The following is a 13055-nucleotide window of genomic DNA, read 5'->3' on the forward strand; positions in this document are numbered from 1 at the left end:
CCTTTGTGTGCTTAGTTTTACAGTAACTTCATTGACTGTTTACATATTTGGCAAACTAAATTCCAACATTCAGGGAGGGCAGAATATAGTGCAGTCATTTTAAAATAAAACAGCAATTTAAAAAAAAACAAGCTAAACAATACAATATAAGAAAAAATATATGTTAATACTAATAACAGATTTGTTTGTAATATATATGTATCAATTTCTTCTAGCTTTTTAAGGAAAATATATGCATCATCGACGGTTATGCAAATGTTACAATAATGTCATATTGACCACGCTCCCATTACCAAACCTTTTTTGGGGGGATTACAAATCATTTTTTGTTTACAAATTGTTCTTTGTCTGCAAACCTTTTTTCATATTACAAATTGTTTTTAGAAATCTATTTTTCTTTTGGTTGCAAACATTTTTTTGCGAACTAATCGTTCTATTGGTTACAAATCTTATTTTGGTTACAAATCGTTTTTTCGGTTACAAATTGGTTGCAAAGATTTTTAGGATACAAATCCTTTTTCTGGGGTTAAACTTCAAACTTGTGGGGATGGGCTTCTCTGAAAAATGTGTCAGAAGCATTTATAATGATCAGTGCCCCTCTAGTCTGTTGAGGGCTAAAGTTGTCAGCAGTCACATCCATATAGTCACGCCATCATTTGAGGCTGACCAATAAAAAGGCTTCTAACATGTTCAGCGGAGGCCCCACCCACAAGATTGAATTTGAGTCATAACCCAAAAAAAATGAATTTGTAACCTTTTGTAAACTTTTTATAGGGCTGTCAAACAATTAACATATTTAATCGCATTTAATCGAATTTTGTTCATTGTTGACACATTTCTCTCTAAATCATAGAGGAAGGCAGCATGGCAGAGTAGCGGTCAGCATGTCTACCTCATGGTGATTCATATTCCAAATATATTTGTTTGCCTTATTTAGCTTGATGAAGAGGCTAAAAGATTTTGGGGGAAAAAACACCTTTCAATATGATGCTGGTCCGTCCTATTTCCTATTCCGTCATACTCACCTCCAGCCTGTGAGAGATTTCCGCCAACTTGGTGATGGCTGGTTCTTTGTACACAAACTCCTGCTCATCTAAGTCGCCAAATTTGGAGCCGTAAAAACCAACCCTAAAGTACGTTCCAAACATCCGCTTTCCGTCCTGCAAACAAGGAAAAAGTGTACAAAACAGGATTACTGTTTTGATTCAGAAAAAGCAGAAGTTTTCTCAATGCAGACCACATTAACGAAATAAATACAATTAAAATTGGTACAGTAATAAACAAGAATATGAACTTGTTAGATCTTTCATCAAAGCACAGGTGTCAAACTCTATATATATATATATATATATATATATATATATATATATATAGTACTTTATTGATTCCTTCATATATGCATACATATATGCATACATATATATATATATATATATATATATATATATATATATATATATATATATATATATATATATATATATATATATATATATATATATTTATATATATACTGTACATACATACATATATATATATATATATATACTGTACATACATACATACATTATATATATATATATATATATATATATATATATATATATATATATATATATAGTACTTTATTGATTCCTTCATATATACATACATATACATATATATACATATATATATATATATATATATATATATATGTATATATATATATACATACATATATACATACATATATGTATATATATATATACATATATATATATACATATACATATATATATACACATATATATACATATACATATATATACATATACATATACATATACATATATATATATATATATATATATATATATATATATATATATATATATATATATATATATATATATATATATATATATATATATATAATGTAATTGTTCCTTCAATTTTGTAAAAAACAAAAAAAAGATTTGTATACGATTGAATATTTTTTAACTGATCTTGCACCAAGATATTAAAATGTTTTTATCATCACAAAATGAATACCTGCATTGGGGATGTTTGGAGCCTTGAGTATTGGCCTATGCCAATATTAGTCTGATACGATATCAGCACAAATCATAGTACATACTTTATTAGAAAAGGTTTAATCAATTATTAGAAAAGGTTTAATCAAGTGAAATTAGTCAAACAGTGAACAATAGTAGGTATGAAAAACAACTCATTTATTAATAACCTTATGTATGTATTTTTATCTATATCAATTTAGTCTTTTGGCACCATAATTTATAAAGGTAAGCTCATGTTCAGCTTTGCACAAGTAAATACACTGCTGGACTGCTTGTACCGGAGCTTTTTTATTACAATTTGCAAGCCAATATCAAATTGAGACACGCCTAACTTAAATATCTGCTTGTCACCATGACTTATGATTTCAAAGCAAGTTATCCATCAGTAAAATATAATAAATATGAGGCAATTGAAACATTTATATTCACAGTTACAAGCAGGCCTCCATTGGCAACCATAACTGTGATGTGGCCATAAATGAAAACTAGTTTGACACCCCTGATCTAACGTATCGATGTTGGATATTTTAGGATTTGTTCAGTACCAAAGTGAGAAAAGTACAAAAAATAAAACCGCAAGAATACCGGTAGTCTGTTTGACTCCACAAATTTACCAGCCAGCAACACATTTAATCAAATTTAGTGCATGTCTTCAAAGGTCAAAAGTCATCATCAATTCTCATCAGAGTGCTGCTGAATAAAAACAGGTAAATAACGCAGATGTCGTAATACGAATGCCTACAACCAGCTCACAAGTATTGTGTCAGTGTGTGTTGTAAGTGTAGCATAGGAAGCATAAATGCTTCCTATGCTACAAATAGGAAATAATGATAAATCAAAAATGTATTCACAAGTTAAATGAAATGAATGAAATTAGAGCAGAAATGTGAGAAACCCCGAAAACAAAGAAACTTACCATAAGAAACAATTAAGTTAAGTGGGAAGGAGGGTTCGGCAACCAGGAGAATTTAAAAAAAGGAGAAAAAGAACAAATTTTAATGAGATTAACTTCCTCTATAAATGTCAACATAACACAACTAAACACTGAATACGTTGGAATAACACCAACAAAAAAAATAGAACGTCAGAACTGATTGTGGAGAATTCTATACCATGCAAAGGTAGACAACAATGAAGAACAAGTCAAAAAGTGAGAAAATAAAGCTCCACAATCTCAAAGAAACACACCATGCACTGTAATGAGTGCTTTGTCCATGCAGCAACCACAGATTGTTAATACTGTTAACTACAAATGTAGTAAATTAATGAAAAATATAATAAAAACAGGGGTCGATTTAGTTGAAATAATAGGGTTAAAATAAAATTTTAAAAAATGAAGTGTTGTGAGTTTTAGACAAATCATCTTGATGCTCTCAAGCTTAACTATCCAATTGTGAGCTGTGCTTAAACCAGAGAAGCTGAAATGGAGCCGCGGGAGTAATGAAAAGAATGACGGCGAAAGTTTCAGCAAACAGGTGTGTTCTGACTAAGAAAGTGCAGAATGCGCAGGTGATGCATTCACAGATACTTTTTTTTAGTGTCAGACACTGTGGCTCCCATGCACACAGCCTGTTAGCGGTTGGAATAAAAGTCCCTCCCGCACTACATGAGGGAAGAAGGTGAGAGGGGAGGGAAAACAAGGATGTCGCTGCCGGTGCAGCAAGTGTCCCTGATGACGGCAGACAAGATGACGTTGCCTGCAGTTGTTAATGGACTAGACGCGTGTGAAAAAGCAAAGCGAGTATCAGATAGCTTGCCGCTGGAAAATGAAATGAGTGTGATTACAAATTATAATGTGAAAAAAAAAAAGGTAAACAAGACGAGCAGGGCCAAGCAGGAACACTTTAACCACCTACCTCCCAGCCAGTACTCTGTGTGATAAACAGAACATAGCACATGTGAACAACAGCACACTTACAAACCCTGTCTCATATTCAGTGTTACAGCAACAAAAGGAAGACTCTGCTACCATGCCAAAACTCCTAATCATGCACACTTTGTTCCTACTACGGCTTGCCGGTATTATAGTTAACACCAGTATATTTTAGAAAGCGGAATATTTTATATATCAGAGGCTTCTCTGACGCACAATGACACACCGCAAAAAAAATACATTCTAATTAATATGGTGCCCCCGACTCCCGAGTGATGCTATGCTTTGGTCAGTGACTGCATTTGGCTATTGGTGAGTAAGTGAATTGCTTTACACCAATACACCAGTTTGCTCGAGAATGTACCGTATTTTTCGGACTATAAGTCGCTCCGGAGTATAAGTCGCACCGGCCCAAAATGCATAATAAAGAAGTAAAAAAACATATATAAGTCGCACTAGAGTATAAGTCGCATTTTTTGGGGAAATTTATTTGATAAAACCCAACACGAAGAATAGACATTTGAAAGGCAATTTAAAATAAATAAAGAATAGTGAACAACAGGCTGAATAAGTGTACGTTATATGACGCATAAATAACCAACTGAGAACGTGCCTGGTATGTTAACGTAACATATTATGGTAAGAGTCATTCAAATAACTATAACATATAGAACATGCTATACGTTTACCAAACAATCTGTCACTCGTAATCACTAAATCCGATGAAATCTTATACGTCTAGTCTCTTACGTGAATGAGCTAAATAATATTATTTGATATTTTACGGTAATGTGTTAATAATTTCACACATAAGTCGCTCTTGAGTATAAATCGCACCCCCGGCCAAACTATGAAAAAAACTGCGACTTATAGTCCGAAAAATACGGTATATTCAGGGTTCGTACACCTTTTCCATGGCCAAATTCAAGCCCTTTTTAAGGAATTTCAAGATCAATTTTCCAGTTTTTCCAGTACCCTTCAAAAGGCGAAACCCAGTGTGAATCAATCCATAGCCTTGTTGTTTGAGGTCACCGAATGCTGTCTGTAGGAAAAATACAGAAAATCTGCTAAAACCTAAGCCTAACATTGAACCAGCAGTTATCATTAACTGAATGAGGCATAGAAAATGAAGCAGTGTTTCTGTAGACTTTTCAATGTCATTGGTGTTTGCAAACGTGTCTCCATTTGTGTTTGTTTTTTTTTCAAATTTCTTGTTCTTTTTCTTACTTACAGCAGTCAATGACATTGAACAGCACGGATTGATTTACACCGTATTTGTGCTTGTAAACGGCATAATGTAATATTCATACACGCACCATCAAAATTCCAATTTCACTCTTTTATTGACAAAACTGTTCATCATTAATAAAAGGATAATAAAGGAAAATAGTTTGTTTCACAACACCTCAGTCACCTTTCATTAAGCATATCTAGCCTTATAACTGTGGCTATGATAAGAAATTAACAAAAAGACAAAAGTTAACTTTTTTTGCTTTCACTGTAGCCAGACAAGTTAAGTAGACAACGAAAATAAAAGAGCAAGAAATGCATACAACCATGTTGTGTAAAAACTACTAAATCAGTCATATTAACTCAGCCCTAAGTTGTGAAAAAGGTTACAAATTATACATTACATGACCTTCACAGTACAAACAAGTCCAATAATGGACTAATAATTTCCATCCATTGTTCATTAAAACGACAACCTATCGGCATGATGGACCGATGCACCACTGTCCTCTTGGGGGCGACACAGAGTCATATATACGACTCTGGCATGTAAGCTCATGCGTGTAGCTTTCATTTTTTAAGAAACGTATTTAATTTTTTTCCATTTTATAATTTGCCTATTGAATCAGACTGCCGAGAAATATGATGAACATTTCCAAGCATTTACAAGCTCTCCACCCAAAATTCAAGCATTTTTCAAACCTTGAAAACAAACATTAAAATCCAAGCATTTTCAAGGTTTTTAAGCACCCATACGAATCCTGTATATTTCTCCTTGGAGCGACTTTATCACTAATCTCATCTGTTTGTGTTGTTCACAAGTTGTAAGCGACTTGGAATCGCAGCTAGCGACCGCTTTGCTCGCTCGGTGTGTTAAATGTTTAGTGACACCTTGAAAGTGCCTCTGCATAGGCCATGCAGACTAAACTACTCTTGTAGAGCTGCTGGGTGGCTGAAAAGTAGTTTTAAACTTAACAGCCAGCGGCTTTCATCGCATAGAGCAAGTAGAAGCTCCATCTATCCCCACACACATGCGTGAGGCTATAAACCTAACGTTAATTAACAAAATGAACGAAAACTGCTTTGACATAGTAACCGCTAACTAATGACTTTATAACAATAAACAATACGTTACAACTTACAGCACAAACATTCTGAGTACTCTCAACACTGGTTATCTAGCCATAAAACACTTAGGCAACTTTAAGCAATTTGCACGTTCTTTTAAGATACCGTATACTGCCATTCGGACTACAATCCGGTATCAGTTTTGGTCCATATCGCCAAGCCCTCATTCCTACTGAACAATAATTATAAAGGTTTTTGCACTGGTGCAGTTTAATGAAACAAATGTGCAATAAAAGTCTTACAATGGCCACAATAATCGGACACACAAATGTTTGCCTGAAACAGGTGTTGGGATAAGTACCACCAATGATCAAAGTTAAAAAACAAAAACAAGCCAGTAATACAGTATATCCTATGTATTGCATTCATCAATATCAAGAAATACTTTCAAGTATGTGTGTACAACTTTTTCACTTTTCATACGATAACGATATTGGAGCCTTGAGTATTGGCCAATACTGATATTAATCCGATCTGATACTTGCACAAATCATACACACTTTTATTATTTTTTTCAGTGTGAAGTGTTAGGATAGGTTTGACCAAGTGATATTATTCAAACAAAGAACAATGGTATGAAAAACACTAAACGTTTTATTATAAATTGTCTGAAATGGACTTATGCCGTTTTTAATTCAATTAAAGTAGAGTGGTAATTGTTTTTAGTGACACCTAGTGGTCACAATATTTTTTTACGCTAAGCTCATGATGCAGTAAGTTGAATGATGCGGTCACGTTTTTTACTGGATACTTTCTAAAACGCTTCTGTATGCATAAGTAATATGCAACTGTAATAATTTGATACTTGCTTTTTATTGACAAATGTGTTTTAGACTGAAATATTGTTCAATTAAGGACACTTATTGCAAATGTCTAGCTTGTGTGCTATTATGTGCTAAGCTGTTGTGTAGCTGCTAGCTCCTAGTAGCCTATTACATACCATGTTTTGCCTTCTGTAATACTTGTAAACGACTTGACCAACCTTGTGTGCTTATTGGAGGACATTTAGATGTTAACTGGCTGTCCAGCTTTGCACAAGTAAACACTGTATCAAAGCTTTTACCTGAGATTTTGGTGCAAAGCTTACATAATCCAATACTTGTTTTTTGGCCGATATTGGACCGATATCCAAAATCAATGTTAAATCAAGACACCCCTGTTTCCAAGTTTGTCAATAAAGTGTGTGAAAAGAAAATATTACAAGCATGAGCATGCACAACTGTGTTAACATAGATTATAATGAGGATTTTAAAATAAGTGTTGAGTCTGCCCCTTAATAGTTAAATATAAATACTAAATGTAATTCTGAAAATGGGCTTGCATAATTCAAAATTACATTAAAAAAACATTGAAACTTGTTTGGGAAACAACGCAGTAGAACACATATTCACCTGATGGACAATTTTTCCAAAGGCTTCCTGAAGTTTACCATGAATAGTGGCTAGCTTCTTTGCATCCCTGTTAGCTTCATGGACTGGGATCAGTACCTTATACACTTCATTTACTGCCTCATACATGCCAGCCTAACAGGGACAAATATCACAAAAAGCCAAGTTACGATGAGGGAAAGAAAAATACACATTTTATATAATTATTCATCTTTTATCATTCTCACCAAAGAGAATGATGAAGCAGCTTGTTCCAAGAGTCCCACTAGGCCGAGTTCAGTGAAGTATTTCCCCGAACAGATGCCTTCCTCATCTGGTGACACCACATCATCAGACACTGCAGACTCCTCCAACACGTTGGAGGAAATATACTGCGTACACACACAAATGCACAACAGAATGAATTGAATACGCACACACTGGCCGAAATTTCTCATGTATGAATATGTCAAGATGTCCTGACCTGGAAGGTGACACAGCCGACAGGCAGATACTTGCGATCCTCCAACATGCTCAGGTATTCTGCTACCAAGGCAGCACTGTGCACTAAACACTGAGCGGCTTCTGCATGGTTGTTCCTCTCTGAGTGTTTTCCAGCCATGTTCTGGAGCCACGTGAGCCGCAGGTCTGGTGACGTCTGGTAACCCTTTGCAATTCTACAGATGGATGTGCATTAAAATACTGATGAAGACAGAAGAGGGACATGCTACATTGACTCAAAGGTGTTAAACTTGCTTTTAATTACGGGACCACATCGCAGTTATGGCTGCCCTCAGGAGGCCAATTGTAATAGTGAATAATATTGGAATATTAGGGCCTCATGATAGTGTAACACAATTGCTAATGCATTTGATTATTAAATTTTTACGTACACTGTAAAAAAAAAAATCTGTAGCTCAGTTGCTGTAATTTTACCGCAAAATGTAGTCTTTTTTTTAACTGCATATTACTGTAAATGGAAAAACAGTATCACTCATTTTTCAGTCCAATTATTTTTTAAAGTCCATCCATTTTATACCGCTTGTCCCTCTCGATGTACATAATAAATATAATAATCAATTGCATAAGGTATTGTGTTACAATATTACATGCTTGTGATTTACTGTAAATGGAACAACGGTACCCCTGTTTTTTAATGATAAAAACTGGCAGCTCAGTTACCAGAATTTTACTGTAAAATCTATTGTCATGTGACAATTTGATGGATAACTTGCTTTGAAATCATAAGTCAAGCAGATATTACATTTTTTTTCCTCCTTTTTTTAAATGTTTGAAATGTATGATAGTATTTGTTGCATCATTAGATAATATTACAGAAAAGTTTTAAAGATATGCAATTGCATGCAATACATGTATTTTTTTCTGTTAAAATGTAAAGAATGAACTTATTTAATAAGAAAAGATAAAGTACTTAATCGAAACATATTTCCAGGCCCCAAAACCAAAACATTTGGCAAAAACACAAACAAACAGACACATACAATATCATTCCATCCATCCATTTTCTACCGCTTGTCCCTCTCGCGGTCGCCCCAGCTGCACTTGGGCGGAGTGTGATGAGGCTACACCTCATCACAGGGCCAACACAGATAGACAGACAGACAACATTCACACACTAGGGCCAATTTGTGTGTATGTCTGTCTGTCGAGGGGTTTGAGGGAATTTGAGCTGGCAAAACCCACACAAACATTCACAAACATGCACAATGTAAAAAAATAAGATTGAAATACAATGAACTCGACTTTTTGGAGCATTGGGCTCCCCTAATATAATAGTAGGGGAAATATTACACTGTTATTAAATAAAGCTTTGTTCACCTGTACATGAGATCAATAAGCATCTCTGGGTCTTCCTGGTGTTCCTTCATCTTGACTGTGTCGGATAGGATCATGTGCAAGTTAAAAACAAGGTCCTGCACCTAATAAATGAGATAAATGGGCATTCAAATACTAAGGTTATTTCCAAGAAAAGCACACAAGAAAAAGCAATAACATCAGTCTTCTTTAGCTGTAATTAACTCAATTTTCAGTAGTGCCTCAACGTCAGAGCTTAATTGGTTATGTGGCGGAGCTTTTAAAACATTTGTATCTCAAATCAGCATGGCCCATTGAAATGAATTAAAATCAAAACAGCACAATTTTAACATGTAACATGCCTTTTAAAAAGAAAAACTAACTTTTACGTAAGAAATATTGTATAAAAACAATACAATAGAATGTACTACCAACAACTACAGTAGTTTTAGAAAGTAGTGTACCACATTTAACTTGGGAAAGTGGATTTCTACGGTATCTCCTTCATCTGCTTCTCTGTCAAACACACTATCAGCAGCTTCACCATATTTTCTTGGATTAACGGCCGCAGGTTAGATATTTTAAAATTTTTGGCTGGAGTTACTAATGTAAAATTGATAACGGTGGTAAAATTCCTGACAATTCGTTATAGTGTGTTAAATAAAAAGTACCGAAAAAATGTGAACACTTTGATAAACTCATGGACTGACTGGCGCCAACTTGCTGGCTGAAATGCCAAGATGAAAACAAGATTCGTTAACGTCATTCCCAATTTAGAAACAACATACCCCAATCTAAACTTATATAAACACATTGCTGTCAAAGATATTCAATTGTGCACATTGAACCTACAAGCTGTGCTCTCTTAGAGTGATTGTTCTATACTCAGAAGAATATGAGGCCGAGGTGTTTTTGCGGTGCTTTCAAGCACCGCTGAACAGAGTAGGACGCCCACCAAAATAATATATCGTATTTGTTACACACCTTTCATTTAAATAAATCTTAAAGTGCTACAGTAAAAAACAATATTAAAAAAAAATATCTAAGACTAAAACACTATCAGTGAAGCATAAGAAACAAAACATGCAAAATGGTGTTTACTATCAGTGTGTCTATTTACTTTTTGAGCACATTTAACAATATAACGATAAAGATACATTTGATAATTTTGGTCACCATAACCGTGATATGAAATTGTCATTGTTTCACCCTTAGCCGGGAAACAGATCTTATCTCAAAAACAGACTTAAAGGGGAACTGCATTTTTTGGGGGAAATTTTTGCCTATCGTTCACAATCATTATGAAAGAAATGACGGATTAATTTTTTTTAATGCATTCTAAATATTAAATAAATTTAATCAAAAGTCCGCTGACAACAAAGCCTATGAGAGCCGTTCAATTATGCTAATAGAGCCCCTAAAAAAACATCCAAACACCTCCATTAGGGTTTTATGATGAAAGTATATATGTAATGTAGTAACCGGCACATTTAAAATAACATTTAATATTTACGAATTTTGATCATTTTAAGCATACATGGCGCATTCATTTCAAAACACATCTATACATTTTCTTTTTTTTTCTTCATCACTGATTTCTGCTCACTGCAGACTTCATGGGAGCCAACAAACATAATAAAACATCACTTACTGTGCAATGCCTGCGGTCTTTAGGATGCAGACTGCTTAAATGCTCATATATTCCCATTTAGATGAAAAATGTTTTATACGGTAATCCTCGCAAAGAAACGGGGACGCGGGCGGCTGGGGTAGTAACAAGCGTTTTTTATGTCATTCTCGCCAGTTCCAGGTCCTAAATGGCTGTCAAAATGTCCCAACTTGTCGGATTATATCTTCAGCCATCTACCTTCCAGGTGAGATGCATGATTTATGATCTACAAGAAACATACACGGAGCAAGGAAACGAGGAAGCAGCAAACCACTCAATGATGTAAACATAGGGACACACGGAAGTGATCACGTCGCCGCTATAAATAGTTTGTGTGTGTTGGCGCTTATAATAACAATATCACAAATACTTGGTTAATATTCAAATCACGAAATGTAAATTGAGTATTGTTGGCGTTTTTATTTATTTATCGGATTTTATGGGGGGAATAGTAGAGCTTCTATTGGCTCCGCTGTAAGCTGACTTTCTTTTAAACGTTTAATATTTTGAATGCATTAAAAAAAAAAAATCCATCCGTCGTCATGTCTTTCATAATGATTGTGAACAATAAGCAACATTTAAAAAAAAAAGTGCAGTCCTCCTTCAAGTTGAGGCCCTCTAAAGTTTAAGTACAGCCATATAATGTAATGTCATAGTTAATACCTGATCGGGAAAAGTCGTTTCCCTAAGCTCAAGGTCTTCCTCTGCATAAGTAAGGATGGTCTTCAGAGAGCGACGCAGGAACTCCTCGTTAAAATTTTGGGACGTTCCCACTAATGAAGAAAGCGACATAGTCACCTGCATCTTCACCCTTGCAAAATTCTAAAAATCGCCATAAGAAAAATAATAGAGGTTAGATACAGCCAATTTTCAAAGACTTGGTAAAAACAAATGAACTCACATTCCCAATCTCAAAGTTTTGCCTCATGAGGAGGTAGAGGGAGGCGCTGGCATGAGCCCTGATGGTACTTATACTGCTGCTACAGCTCCTTAGCAGGCGCAAACAGAGATCGGCACACTGCTCGGTTTCCTCTTCAAACAGCAGCTCGGGAAACTAAACGGACAAAAAAAACACCCACATTGACCAAACGCAGGTCGATAAAAATTGTTCACACCACAAACATATACATCTTCTTATGCAATGAAGATGGCCCACCTTTGACACCAGTGCTCTCTGTGTAGCAAAACAGTGTTGCAGGTAGAGGGCGCTCTGATTGCAAGCCATACTGTGAAGCAACACTTTCAGAACCCCACCAAGGACACTCTCCTTTGATTCTGTCACTGATACCGTCTGAGGGCAGATGGACACATGAACCGTTATTGTTGAACAAAAAAATAACTACAGTGGTCACAATGACATATATGCATATTATACATAATGTTTAAAAAAAACACTCAGAGGACACAAAAAAGTCACAGCAGAATTTGACTTCAGAATCTCCTGTTTCTGAGGCGAACCAATTTAGGACTTTTTCACTTCGGATAAGATACAGATATTGGAGCCTTATGTATGAGCTGATACCGACATTATTCTTTTATAATTTTGTAGTGTGGAATGTTAGAAAAAGCTTGATTAAGTGAAATTATTCAAAGGACAATAAAAAAGCTATGGAAAACACTAACGTTATGACCAATATATACATAATATAATATTATAATATAATATAATCCATCCATCCATTTTCTACCGCTTGTCCCTTTTGGGGTCACGGGGGGCGCTGGAGCCTATCTCAGCTGCATTCGGGCGGAAGGCGGGGTACACCCTGGACAAGTCGCCACCTCATCACAGGGCCAACCCAGATAGACAGACAACATTCACACTCACATTCACACACTAGGGCCAATTTAGTATTGCCAATCAACCTATCCCCAGGTGCATGTTTTTGGAGGTGGGAGGAAGCCGGAGTACCCGGAGG

General features: G+C 35.2%; 1 protein-coding gene across 15 annotated transcripts in view; it reads right to left on the reverse strand.

Moving 5' to 3' along the window:
• dock7 (dedicator of cytokinesis 7) overlaps positions 1-13055 on the reverse strand; it is a 97912-nt gene that overhangs the window by 9806 nt on the left and 75051 nt on the right. For 10 of the 15 annotated variants that reach the window (XM_062028242.1, XM_062028240.1, XM_062028234.1 and 7 more), the window contains 9 exons: positions 12296-12430; positions 12041-12193; positions 11803-11961; positions 9495-9595; positions 8140-8332; positions 7904-8047; positions 7680-7811; positions 3914-3928; positions 1026-1151 (listed from right to left, as the gene is read on the reverse strand). In XM_062028242.1, the coding sequence (XP_061884226.1) occupies positions 1026-1151; positions 3914-3928; positions 7680-7811; positions 7904-8047; positions 8140-8332; positions 9495-9595; positions 11803-11961; positions 12041-12193; positions 12296-12430 (1158 nt within the window). Of the gene's footprint in view, positions 1-1025; positions 1161-3913; positions 3929-7679; positions 7812-7903; positions 8048-8139; positions 8333-9494; positions 9596-11802; positions 11962-12040; positions 12194-12295; positions 12431-13055 lie in introns of all 15 variants that reach the window. The other 5 variants (XM_062028229.1, XM_062028244.1, XM_062028237.1 and 2 more) reach the window with 1 other exon arrangement.

The sequence above is a fragment of the Entelurus aequoreus genome, linkage group LG19 (assembly GCF_033978785.1).
Source record: "Entelurus aequoreus isolate RoL-2023_Sb linkage group LG19, RoL_Eaeq_v1.1, whole genome shotgun sequence".
Lineage (NCBI taxonomy): Eukaryota > Metazoa > Chordata > Actinopteri > Syngnathiformes > Syngnathidae > Entelurus > Entelurus aequoreus.